Source organism: Lepisosteus platostomus, chromosome 28, assembly GCF_059453375.1.
Source record: "Lepisosteus platostomus isolate fLepPlt1 chromosome 28, fLepPlt1.hap1, whole genome shotgun sequence".
NCBI lineage: Eukaryota > Metazoa > Chordata > Actinopteri > Semionotiformes > Lepisosteidae > Lepisosteus > Lepisosteus platostomus.
The window spans coordinates 5,790,094-5,803,510 of record NC_142638.1 but is presented as its reverse complement, the minus strand read 5'-3'; the positions used below and the strand labels follow the sequence as shown (position 1 = coordinate 5,803,510).

Here is a 13,417-nt window from a genome sequence, read left to right as displayed (position 1 = left end):
GCAAATTGCTGTGATAAAGGGCAGCTGTGCACTTTAATCGTATTTCACTGCATTTGCTACAGTGTTACTACATATAGTCATTTGACAACATATCGTGATTAAAGATCATAAATAAGTGCGACATAACCACCATGAACTCTTTTAAGCTGGGGAGTTGCGTCAGCATGCGTAGGCTGCAAAGGAACAAGTAATAGGATTATTCCATGGTGAAAAAAAGAAGAAAGAAAACACAACGTTTCGGCCGTGAAGCCTTCTTCAGGTGTAGAAGGCTGAAGAACCTGAAGAAGGCTTCACGGCCGAAACGTTGCGTTTTCTTTCTTCTTTTTTTCACCATGGAATAAACCTATTACTTGTTCATGAACTCTTTTTGACACTCCTTTTCGACATCATTACGTCCTTCACGTTTTTGTTTATATATATATACGTGACCTACAGTACAGATCCTCCAATTAAAAATGGCTTCAGAAACTCAGACGGAGAGACAGGCTTCTAGTCATGCAAACACGCAGCAGTGCAGAGTAAGATGAGTTCTGTAGAGGGCTGACTAGAACTGTTCTTTACAAGGTAGGATATTCTTCTCCAGATTCAGTCCATTGTACAGCCACGTTGAAGAATTTAAAAGTATTATTATTAATAATAATTGCTCACACTTATATAGCGCTTTTCTGGACACTCCACTCAAAGCACTTTACAGGTAATGGGGATCCCCTCCACCACCACCAATGTGCAGCCCCACCTGGATGATGCAACAGCAGCCATAGTGCGCCAGAACACTCCCCACACACCAGCTCTCAGTGGGGAGGAGAGCAGAGTGATGAAGCCAGGTCAGAGATGGGGATTATTAGGAGGCCATGATGGGTAAAGGCCAATGGAGAATTTGGCCAGGACGCCGGGGTTACACCCCTCATTCAGAAAATGCTAGGATTTCCTGTGTACTAGTGCGAAAAAGACAAATCTGACTATAATGTCTTTATTTTAAAGTGATTTATTTATTTCGCGTATTGTAATAGAATGCTTATCTTTCCCGGGACCCCTCGGGGACATTGCTAGACTAAAAGAGATCTCCGAGCTCTAATTAAAAAAAATGTCAACTAAACCAGGGCAACAGCTTCAACAGTATGTCTGGGCAGCTTGTTACCCACTCCTACACCCCTCTGCGTAAAGACGTGCCCCCCTGTTGTTGGGTTTTAAATGCGCTCCCGAGTCCTCTGGTTGGCGTTGGTCGTACTCAAACAAAAAAAACTATTTTCAAACCTGCTAACCACTCTAGTTATAAGCCTGGGTGTTTTTCCGGAGTGTCATTCTGCAGACAGGGAGACCTCGCTCAGGAGAGTGCTGTCTCTTGCAGCTGCTACCCGGTGTGTCCTGGCCATCGTGGACACAGCAGGCATACTGAAGCTCATTTCTGTCCCTGTGTTTAGGACACAGAATGAGAAACTAGACCCCTATATATTTTTTATTTTTATGCTTAAGTACTTAATCTTTTTTTCTCTTTATTATTACTGTAATAAGTGGTAATGTTGCTATCAATAATTGGATCCTAGACCTGACAGTACTGCCTAAACATCAGTTATTCTAATATTTTTATCATCATTGGACAGTTTGTTCCAGGCCCCCACAACCATTGGTGTAAAGAAGGCCCTGCTGTGTTCAGTCCTAAGCGCAGGCCCTCTTGGTTTCCCGCTGTTCCTGACGCTGGGCTGACCTTGGCAGTTTCTTTCCAGATTGGAAACGTTTGTGTCGCAGTCACAGGCCGGTTCTTCAATTTAAGACAGAGGCGGCTCAGTTCCCCTGAACCAGCACGTATCAGACACTCCTACAGGGCTGAGAACTCATCCCTCCTGCCTTCCCCTGAGCTCATTCCACAGCAGAAAGCTCACATTTCGAATGCAGAGACCAAACCAAATGTCCGGTTGTGCTAAATCTGGTCTGAACAACGCACTGGACAATTTAAGCCAGGGTCCTGGGTTCGATTCCAGGCCTGGGGTGCTGTCTGTGTGGAGTTTGCATGTTCTCCCCGTGTCTGCGTGGGTTTCATCCATGTGCCCCCACATGGCCTCCCACAGTCAAAAAAAGACATACTGTCAGGTTTGTTGGCTTTCTGGGAGAAATGGTGGGAAAACTGGCCCTGGTGTGAGTGTGTGACTGGCTGCCCAGCTACAGACTGGCGTCCTGACCAGGGTGTGTTCTGCCTTGTGCCCAGTGTTTAACGGGATGGGCTCTGTGACCCCCCCAGCTGGAAGAAGGGGTTAAGAAAACGAATGGACTCTAACCTACAGCCTTGTTGAATTACTTCTCCATAAGCACAATGTCTCCATGATATCTCTTGCTCTTTTATTACCGCTAAAAGACATTTTGACCCTCTTGCCCGATTAACCGACATCCTTTGTTACACGTTTTGAACTCACAGACACAGCGCTGGCTTTTACCCGCGGGTGTTTAGGACCTTGAGACGTGTTCCCAAAATTTTGGAAGCCTGAAGGACCTTCAGCGCCGAGCCAGATGTGCGTTCTTTAACTCGCCAGTATATTTGCCCCCTTTTTATTTGCACCAGGAAAAGACAACAAACAGATCACTTTGACGAAAAAAATAATTAAGTTCCCCCCCCCCGCGCGTAAGATCCCAAACAACGGGCAAACGTTGGAGGTTGTGTGAGAAAAACAGATCCGCCCCCCAAAATCCAAGACAGCTAAAATTTGTAGCCGAAGGCCAGTTTACACGTTTGCAGAATTCCTAAAAAAAGTGCTCAACTCCCCCCTCGGCCCCCTCGCCTCCCCCTTCCCTGGGATGAATGAGAAACCGCAGCACTTCTCCTGAGCTTCGAAGGGACGAGGAAGCTCTACAGAGGGGTCCCGCACGATTTGTTTTTTTTGCAACAGTTTGCACTTCGGTTTTGAGGGGAGCCCTTTAATATTTCGACATCTTAGGGAAGCAGAAGCGGGGGGGGGAACCAAACCAACCAAAAAGAGCATCGCCATCGCAGCCGGGAGTCAAGATGGAGTCGACGCTGGTGCTGCTTTTCCTGAGCGCGGTGGGAGCCGGCGTGTGGGGGGACCCCGGCCCGCTGGAGGACGTGGTGATCGACCGCTACTTCGTCCCCAAGGTCTGTCCCCGCGAGGTGCAGACGGGGGATCACGTGCGGTACCACTACAACGGCACCTTCCCGGACGGCAAGAAGTTCGACTCCAGGTGAGACCCCCCGCGGGAGCCTCGGTGCCGGACCCCCACCCCACCCCCAGAGCCCCGCTTGCGCCTCGCGGGCGTCACCTGGGCTGGGTGCTGGGCAGACCAGCGTTTACAGAACGCGACCTCCTTGCAACGTCTAATTAGCGTAGCCCCCCCCCGAGCTGCTCTTCCCCGGGCGTCTGCAGACGTGTCAGGGATGCCTCTGAAACCTCTCCACCAGATGAGAGTGCGGAAGCGTCTTACTTGCACAGCAAAGTCTACTTTAAAGGATTAAAAAAAAACAAAACCTCCATAGAGTTGCCTTTACCCTAAGACAAAGAACATTCCCAACTTTCTTTCCCCTTTATGCATAAAAAGACTTCTGAAACGTGCAACGTTGGTGATGAATCACTCGCACACCGCTGGGTTACAATCTAGAATCTAAAATGCAATATCAGAATCACGACGTTTGTGAAAAAGCTTTATTGAAATCAGTTTAGTGATCTAGAATAGTAGTTGAACAAGAGGAAGCATACATTTAGGCCAATAAGGTTAGTTGAATAAGAGGAAGAATACATTTAGGCCAATAAAGTGCGTTCTGTCCCTTAACAAATAAGAATTAAAGGTGCCCCGCTTTCCTGCGTTATCAAAGTGGAGACCGGCGTTGCAGCGAATTGCGACTCCAGTATCGTTGGTCGTGGAGACAGGGCTGGCGGTGTCGGTAAATTCCAGGTTTAAACCGCAAGCCTCAGCCCAAATTAGTCTGTGTCGCTCGGGGCGTGTTTACTCTGAGAAAGGCCGCTCTATGCACGCGGGTTTTACGGCCTTGAAGTGTGATTTCAAATGGGCTCGACGCAGTCTTGTAGGTTAGTAATTAAAGTATTGCGTTACAGTCTCTCAGGGTCCTGCGATGTCACACTTCTTCAACGCAGGATTAACCGTATCCTGGCGTTCAAGCACGTCTATCGTGAAACACGCTCCCAAATCCACCGGTGTTTTTTATTTTTTTTAATTATTACTTTATTTATCTGATTAAAAAAAGGCTTCACTGCTGTGTGGCGATAATGAAGGCACTCAGTCTAAACGTCACCGGCTCGGCTTAATCACCTTTCCAGGGATTTGGTTGCGTGTAAAACCGACTGGTGACAGTAGGTGGCGCTGTAATGTCGCTTAGTACCGGAAGAGCGTACCGGTACGTACTTTTTTCGGGTTTATATACTGACAATGAAAGCGAACACGTCACCCGCTACTTCAGCCGCTGCATAAAGCGGCCTGTCTTTTCATTTAAGAGCTCCGGCCTGTCCGTCGGAGCGCAGACTGACTGGCCCGCCTGCGTTTTTCTTTTTTCTCCGTTTCCTATCGGGGGTCGCAGCCACGACCGCGGCCTGCCGTTCAGCGGGCTGGTCGGGCTCGGGAGGCTGATCACGGGGATGGACCGGGGCATCCAGGGGATGTGCATCACCGAGAGGAGGAAGATCACGGTGCCCCCTCACCTGGCTTACGGGAGCTTGGGCGCTGGTATGGGCACGGCTCTGTCTCCCTCCCTTTCCTTTGTGCTCTTTTTGTTGCTAAATATCCTCTCCAGGCCTCGCCACGCCGCAGCTGGGAAACCGGGTGCTGGCCATGCTGCTGGGACTGAGGCAGAGGCCGCCCGAGCCGAGCCCCTTCCACACCCGCTCAATGAATTTATACACCACCCCCCCACCCACTGAGCTTTACAGCTGTCTGTCCTGTTCAGCAGCTGTATCACCCTGCAGCTCCCAGCTGGCAGCCCACTGAAGCTCAGCAGGTGTGAGCCTGGCCAGTACCTGGATGGGAGACCTCCTGGGGAAAAACTAAGGCTGCTGCTGGAAGAGATGTTAGTGGGGCCAGCAGAGGGCGCTCACCCTGCGGTCCGTGTGGGTCCCAATGCCCCAGTGTAGTGACAGGGACACGATAAAAAGGTCCCGTCCTTCGGATGAGATGTAAGTCCTGACTCTCTGTGGTCATTAAAAATCCCAGGGTGTTTCTTGAAAAGAGTAGGGGTGTTACACTGGTGCCGTGGCCAAATGTCCCCTCTGGCCTATACCAATGGCCTCCTAATAATCCCCATCTATGAACTGGCTTCATCACTCTGCTGTCCTCCCCACTGAGAGCTGGTATATGGTGAGTGTACTGGCGCACTATGGCTGCCGTCGCAGTGGTGGTGGTAGAGGGGATCCCCATTACCTGTAAAGCGCTTTGAGTGGAGTGTCCAGAAAAGCGCTATATAAGTGTAAGCAATTATTATTATTATAATCATTGCCAAAGCCACAGCCGTGATCAGGCTATAATCTAGCTTGAGAAATATAGTGAAATTTCAATTTAGCCTTTAATTCAATTTAGTGTGGCAGCAGTGGGGAAGCCCAGTGACCAGTGATAACGAGTGCAGGACACCTGGCCTGCCGGGCCTCTCAGAGTTCTGCGGTCTGTCTTGCTGGCAGGTAACGTCATTCCCCCAGACACCACGCTGGTCTTCGACGTGCTCCTCCTGGATATCTGGAACCCGGACGACAAGGTGCAGACGCGCACGCTGGACAAGCCGCAGGACTGCAAGCGCACCGTGCAGAAGTCCGACTTCATCCGCTACCACTACAACGGCACCCTGCTGGACGGCACGCCCTTCGACTCCAGGTAGCGCATCTGGCGCACATCTGCACGGCAGGGACACGAAACGTCAGGGCTGGGGCTTGATTCTCTTGTTTGTCGTTGCCTTTTCCCAGACCGCCGTCGGCATCCACCAGTCCCCTTTCTAACTGCTTTATCCAGTACAGGGTTACAGGGGAGCCAGAGCTGATTCAGGCAGGCCAGGGGTGCAAGGCAGGCTACACCCTGGATGGGACGCTAGTTTATTCCAGGACGCACACAGACACAAACACACACACGCCAGGGTCAGGTTTCCCACTAGCCAGTGAACCGTCCTGTATGTCTTTGAACTGTGGGAGGAAACCGGGGGGGGAGACCTTGTGACAATGGGGTTTATCTCCCCTGGGCTAGAGGAGCAGTGTGTCAGTGCAGTGACGCTTGTGCCCTGCAGTTACAGCCGGAAGCAGACCTACGACACCTATGTGGGGGAAGGCTGGCTCATCAAGGGCATGGACGAGGGGCTGCTGGGGATGTGCGTGGGCGAGAAGAGGAACATCATCATCCCTCCCTTCCTGGCCTACGGAGAGAAGGGATACGGTAAGAACGCAGGGACTTCCGAACAGCCGGAGCCACGAGCCTTTTCCTCTGCCCCGCATTTGAGGTGTAGAACACTGTTATCAGTTTATTTAAATGCCGCTTTTAGACACAGAAGAAGCCAGTCAAAGCCCTGATATACTTGCATGAATAGACTGGAGAAGAGGTATAATACATATACATGTATAATGGATAATTCGACTGGGTTAAACCCCCAGGCACAAACTGGAGATGCAAAACGATTCTAGATTTAGCCTCTCGGCCTTGTTGTGCTATGTGGTCCACCTCATGAGAAACCTGGGCAGGGTCTGTTGCGTTGGTAAGAAAGGGCCTGTCACCTGGCTGCCCGCTGAAAGGCTGACCTTTTTGCCCCCCGCCAGGCTCGGATATCCCACCCCAGGCCAGCTTGATGTTTGACGTGCTGCTGGTGGACCTGCACAACCCCAAGGACGACGTCGTGGTGGAATACCAGCAGATCCCCGAGTCCTGCAAGCGCAAGTCGGTGGCGGGCGACTTCGTCCGCTACCACTACAACGGGACGCTGCTGGACGGCACGCCCTTCGACTCCAGGTGGGTCCCAGGGCACAGCGCTCCATGCACGGGCCAGTCCCCTCCGTAAGGATCAGCCCCCTGGAAACAGCTCTCCAGAGGCGTGCTGTCCAGTTCGTGCACTGCAATATCAGAACCAGATCATCAGTAGCTGGTTCTTGAAATAAATCCACCTGTTCTGATGGTTGTCCTCATGATGAGGATCTTGAACTATCAGCCAAGATCTCAAATGATCTCAAAAGGTCGCAAAGGATGGCCGATGATCTCGCATGATCGCCAAACATCTCGAACGATCTCGGTTGATCTCAAAAGATCTCAAGCAATGGCCGCGATTGCCAGTGATCTCCAAAGATCGCTAATGATCTCGAGCAATCTAAAAAAATAAAGTGGCTGGCATCTGGAGCGATTTCACACGAGTTGCAACAGGACCCACAGTGAAGATTTTTTTCCCCTCTTGTTGCAGCTACACCCGGAATCACACCTACAACACGTACATCGGGATGGGCTACGTGATCGCTGGAATGGACAAGGCCCTGCAGGGAGTGTGTATCGGGGAGCGGAGACGGGTCACCTTGCCTCCTCACCTGGCCTACGGAGAGAACGGAGCAGGTCAGTGTCTGGGGTGGGCTTGGAATCGACTTTTTATAACATGTTTAGTTTTGCAGAACACAGCAAAATGAAAGGGTGAGCTCACACACTGAAAGAATAAAAAGAATAAAACAGCAATTGGAGTCTCTGTCAGGCCCACAGGCACACTCTCATACAGAGTCACCGATTGACCTAGACAGCATGTCTTTGGAACGTGGAAGGAAACTGCAGAATTCAGCATAACATGGAGGCACCATGCAGACTCCATACAGAAACAAGGGTGACTTGTTGGCAAGGTTGAGTCACATACACCAGCCCCTTTTCCAGTCATGACGAGCTAAACAGGATGGGTTTTCAGTGGTGCACACGATGAAGATCTCGTCTTGGACCCTGAACAGGAGGACCTGTTTTAGTCTGTAAATGTCCTTATCCTGCCTGCACTGTAGTGGGTGTGGTGCTTGTGATGGTTTCCCATCTCGGCCTCTCTCTCTCTTACCCCAGGTGAAAGTATCCCTGCCTCAGCCGTGCTGGTCTTCGACATCCATGTCATCGACTTCCACAACCCCAACGACGTCGTGGAGATCGAGACCACCTTCAGGCCGCCGGACTGCAACCTCACCAGCGCCTCCAACGACCTCGTGTACTACCACTACAACTGCTCCCTGCTGGACGGCACCTTCCTGTTCTCCTCGTGAGTGGCCGGCCCGCACCAAGCGCGCCACCTGATTGGCCCTGCCGCACGACCAGGGGGCGGGGTCTTGTGGTTAGGACTGAACTCTGTGTCCTGGCTTCAGTCGCGCGTGACCTCTTATCAGCAATATTGTCTCTTGAGCTGTAGTAAATTCGGAGATCAACACTTGATCTTGCATCAGCTGTGTAAGTGTGATGCCTAAGCTCTCCCTGTTTGTGTGTGACAGTGTTCAAGGCCAGCAGGGGCAGCCCTGTCTGATGGCCTTCGTTGGCCAGTGGTTCTCTATGCATGGGTCCTCAGAGACAGCCCAGGGCGTCCTCCAAAAAGCCTTAAAATTGGAAGGGTGGGGGTATAGTTTGAAAGATATGAGCTTTGTTCCAACTGGTTCCTTCCATGGATTCCATGGAAACGCGAACCTTGTGAGTTCTGGTTTCTGTAGCATGAAGAGACAATAGAAGAGCACATGACTCTGCTACTAGACGGGCAGCTTGTCCATCACAGGGTTACCCTCGGCAGTGCTGGTACCCTTATATACAGATAGGTGGGCGATGGGCTTTTGCTCCAGTCTACAGGGTGTATTGGAAAGTCTGGACCCACAGGGAAAATTCATTCAAACTGGTCCTGTCGACATTCATACACTAATACTTGCACCCACTGTTTTCTCAGCCTTTTTGCAATACCATTTGGTTTTTGGCTGTAAACCACAAATTCCAGATGCCCAACCCATAGGAAAGTCTATGGTTGTTGTGTAGGTCTGGACTGGGCGGAGGGCATCCCACTGGACCGCAGAGGTACCGTTGTGTCACATTGTGTCCTGTTAATCTCCTATGGGTCCAGACCTCTCATGCGTCCTGTGCAAGAGCAGTGTGCAGTAGGGACTTGAACCCGGGACTGCTGTAAGAGTACCACAGGCATGCCTGGCACATGTTGGAATGAGTCTGCGTCTGTCCCCCGTGTAGGAACGACTTCGATCACCCCCAGGAGGCCTTCCTGGGAGCCAACAAGGTGATCGACGGGCTGGACGCGGGCATGCAGGGCATGTGTGTCGGGGAGCGGAGAGTGGTGGTCGTGCCCCCACACCTCGGCCACGGGGAGGAAGGAGGTAAGACTGTGCCGCCTGCCTCTCCCCCCGCCGCGAGGCTGCCGCAGGCTGTGAGGATCCGTACCTCCCGACAGCGGTGTGCTAATTCCGCCAGCGCCAGACTGAACCGGAGGGCCCCGGGCCTGTTTGAGTTTCTCTAGTTTAAGGATAAATGAGAGAGGTGTGGGGTTGGAGAGGGGGGGGGGAGATTTTTATTTTTGTTACTCATGTTTTATTGTTTTTTTATGAACATACAAAGGTAATCAGAAATTAAGAAGTTGTCACTCATCTCAAGTCGTAGAACAGAGTTCTAGTTGTGTTGCATTTTGACCAAGGTTATAGTGCTGGGGAGAAAGCAGGGTGAAGAAAAAAGAACTTATCATTAGGTAGTGGGGGGGGGGGGAGATATTATTCTATGAAATATATATTTATATATATAAAAATATATATTTTCTACAGGGCTGTCTATTTCATTTTCCACTCAGGCTTTAATGATCCGAGTCTGCTTAGTAGCTTAACCAGATCACATTGCAAGCTTCTCCCAGCCTGAGACCCTCCCAGGATGGCTGTTACTCTCTGTCTGTTGTCTCCTGGCCTGACGTGCCTGTCTGCTCCCTGCCCAGCCCGCGGGGTGCCTGGCAGCGCGGTGCTGCGCTTCGAGCTGGAGCTGCTGAAGCTGGAGAAAGGGGTGCCCGACGGCTACCTGTTCGTGTGGCTGGAGGAGCCCCCCGAGAACCTGTTCGAGGCGCTGGACCTCGACAAGGACAAGGAGGTGCCCCTGGAGGAGGTCAGTGTGCCGCCGGACCACGCCGAGCCTGGGCTTCCGTGGAGATCAAGAGCGCCTCTAGGCCTCCGTGTGCATTTTAAAATCCAAAACTGTTTACAAACGTTCAGCACCATAGTTTTCGATTGATACTTGGCTGTCCCGGTATAGATGCATTGGATGCTGTCCCGGTCCTGGCTGCTCTGAGTCAGATGAGCAGTTTCAACCGAGCCCCTCCTGATCTTAAATCCCTTCTCCGGCAGCAGCCCTGTCAACTTCCGGTGCAATAAGCCGTCTAATTCCCTATCATTTCCCTTCTTTGCAAGTTTTTTAGTTCTCTTTTAGCTTTTTTTTATGTGAAGCCCACCGAGAGTCACTGTAGTGAAACGCGCACAGTGGGTTAAATGTATTATTTTATTCCATTTTGCACAGATTTTAAGGGTTAGGGATTGTCTGTTTAAACGTGAACTCGTCTGGACTAAACCCCACACCTACGTCACGCCTCCAAGGTTCACATCGTATTTTTCTTAATTCATCATTGCTCATTTGTAAACGACCAGTTTTGTGGGTTCTGTGCCCTTGCTGGCACCAAGCAGAGGAGCTGCCTGAACCCCGAGTGACCGACCCCCCCCCCGATGATATCACACCACTGTTGAGGGAACCCTAGGGCTTGGGGGACTGGTGACCCAGGCTCGAACCTGCAACACCTGGGCCACCAGGCTCAGCCGGTACCCCACTGCTGCTTGGGTCACCCTGGTAATCTCGTGCGCGTACATCAGCCAGACGGATCTGCCCCCCCCGGTGTTCCTGGCACCCCTCTCAGGCATTAACTCACCTCCTCCTTCTTCCTGTCCCCCCCTCCCCAGTTCTCCACCTTCATCAAGACCCAGGAGGCGGAGGGCAAAGGTCGCTTGAAGCCCGGCCAGGACCCCGACGTGGTCATCCAGGACATGTTCGGGAACCAGGACCGCAACAAGGATGGCAAGATCACGGCCGAGGAGCTGAAGCTGAAGGTGGACGAGGACGCGGAGAAAATGCGTCACGAGGAGCTGTGATTGGCCGGGGGGGGGGGGGCGTGCGCACACTCACACACTCTCACACACACACACAGGGAGGGAGGGAGGTGCTCCCCAGAACCTGCCCATTCAGTACCCAGAAACGCAGACTGTGACCAGCCAGCATGATGCTGCCACAGCTGCAGTTCATTCAGTCGACTCCCCCCCAAAACTTGGCTCAGTAAAAATCTAGGATTCAGTTTTTGGGCAACAACAGAATATCCTAGATGCTCCCAGCCAATAAAATCAAAATTAAGCTATGATTTTTTTTAAAGAAATCATTATTTGGATGCCCAGGCAATCAGATGGTTTGGTGATTACCGTATTGCACGCATTGAGCCCAAGATTTTCCCCAGAAGGGCTCAGGAAATTAAGACTCCTGTCGCCACCAGTGCCTTACAGCCAGTGGAATGAACTCACACACTACAAATGTTTCCACTCGTATTTTCATCTGAGAAGTGAAGCTATACATTTTTAACTTTATTACACATTACTATTTATTTTCTTTTAGAAGAGACAAGCAGCCACAGATTTTACAGAGTATTGTGGCTTACAGGAGTCTTCAGGGACAATCGAGTAGTGTCACATTACATTTTAATTCCTGAGAAAGATCTGAAAACTAACTGGAGTAGCAGAAGTGGAAGTTATGTGCATTTCAGAGGAGATGCGGAACTCCCAACTGGTTTGTAATACAATCCTGCAGGCTCTAATGGTTTAAATACCTTTCATCCTTTGTCTTGCACTTGAAGCAGCTGGTATGTGAAATGTCTACATGCTGAAGTCTAACCTGCGTTTTCACTATTGAGCTTTCACTGTTTGGTATTTAGGCATTATAAAGTCTAAATACTGCCATGTAACTTTGCAGATCATTGATGGAAAGCTTTGTGAAAAAAGCATTTGTGAAAGGTCTCTTCGGTTTATAGCAGTTGGGCATCTAGTTTCCCCTTATGAACATGGTCTGTGATCTGAAACCATGATGCCCTGATATATAAGTGAATGTTTGTGAGAGTGCTCTTCTGGTTTCTTGCTCAGTTACATAGTTACTAATTGATCCAAATTCCTAAGTCCTAGCAGTAATATCTGACACTTCTAAAATCTAGAGGAAATGGTGTAGTTTGATAGTGTAAATCGATGCAGAAAATAAGAAACAAAACTCATGGAATTCCTCCAAATTCAAGGAAAAAGCATATGATAAACAGATTTGCATCCATTTTCTTAGAAACCTTTAGGAAATTGCTGGTTATTTTAAAGCAATCACCCTGCCAGGAACTGCCATTCAAAGGCAGGAGGGCCATATTCAGAATATATTTATACATTACACCACTATGCTGCGTTTACGTTTTCCCCCTGGCTAAAATATCAATGAAGGTGCGCAGTCTTTCAGGTAGTTAACTTAAAAGGGCTTAAAGGCAGCTGCTTCAATGCTTTTTTTTTTTTACTCTGTGAAAATAAGAGTTTATTTTTCTCTCTCAATGCAAATGTGTGAATTACAAAGTCAGGCCAAAGGTGCTCACTGACTGTGGTCCAGAGCATGATGGTGTGTTGAAAAGGTGTGGTTGCACTTGTGAGGACACAGCGACAGTGCCTTTATCAGCAGCCCAGCTCCATGCCAACTGTGCCTTTTACACTGTAGGCTAGTCCAGCTGTGACAGATGTGGAAGCACATTCTTTCGATTACAGCCTGTATACAAATCCGCAAGCTGCAGCCTGGGATCAGGCAGTGGCAGTCTCTGCTTTAGCTTTGACAGCCAAGGTATCTGCTAGGGGCTGTTTTCAGAGAGGAGGCGGTGGCTGTTCACCTGCCTATGCTACTGAAGGCACTGTAGCTGGATCTCGCTCTCTTTGAAGCCATAAGCCGAGTGGTGAAGCCGGTGGGAGGTGTACTTTGCGTGCTCGCGCCATGTACTACTAATCACCAAATAAACAGTGGCTGTTTGGATAATAGCTACCAGCTTCCTGACCCGTGTTTCCTTCCTCTGGGGTGTCTCTGCATCGTACCGGTTCAAGCGTGGGGGGGTGGCGATTGGCCCGTGTGTATGAGCACAGGGGATGATGGTGGGAGGGGGTTCTTGACAGAAGCATTTAAGATCGCCAGAGGTCTTGACAAAACCAACCTCAAGAGACACAGGTTTAAATACACAGCAGGTTGGGGGTTGCTGTTGAAGAAGATTCCTTGTGATAAAGTAGTCACTTGACTATAATAAATTAGTAATTAATAAGGTATTCGTTACCAAATGAGCAAGATGCTTTCTTCTCACCTGAAACCTCTTACATTGTCAGTAGAGTATCCAAAACCTTCATCAGTAAGAGCCCTATTAAAGATCGCT

At 50.1% G+C, this 13,417-nt stretch overlaps 1 protein-coding gene across 1 annotated transcript; it reads left to right on the top strand.

Moving 5' to 3' along the window:
* Positions 1-2,719: 2,719 nt before the first annotated feature.
* On the top strand, positions 2,720-13,034 carry fkbp10b (FKBP prolyl isomerase 10b). The gene is made up of 10 exons (XM_088622642.1): positions 2,720-3,189; positions 4,538-4,683; positions 5,628-5,817; positions 6,221-6,366; positions 6,744-6,933; positions 7,376-7,521; positions 8,002-8,191; positions 9,151-9,293; positions 9,896-10,059; positions 10,902-13,034. Exons 1-10 carry the CDS (start codon positions 2,996-2,998, stop codon positions 11,088-11,090), a joined length of 1,698 nt encoding a protein of 565 aa, XP_088478768.1. The 5' UTR covers positions 2,720-2,995; the 3' UTR covers positions 11,091-13,034.
* Positions 13,035-13,417: the final 383 nt, after the last annotated feature.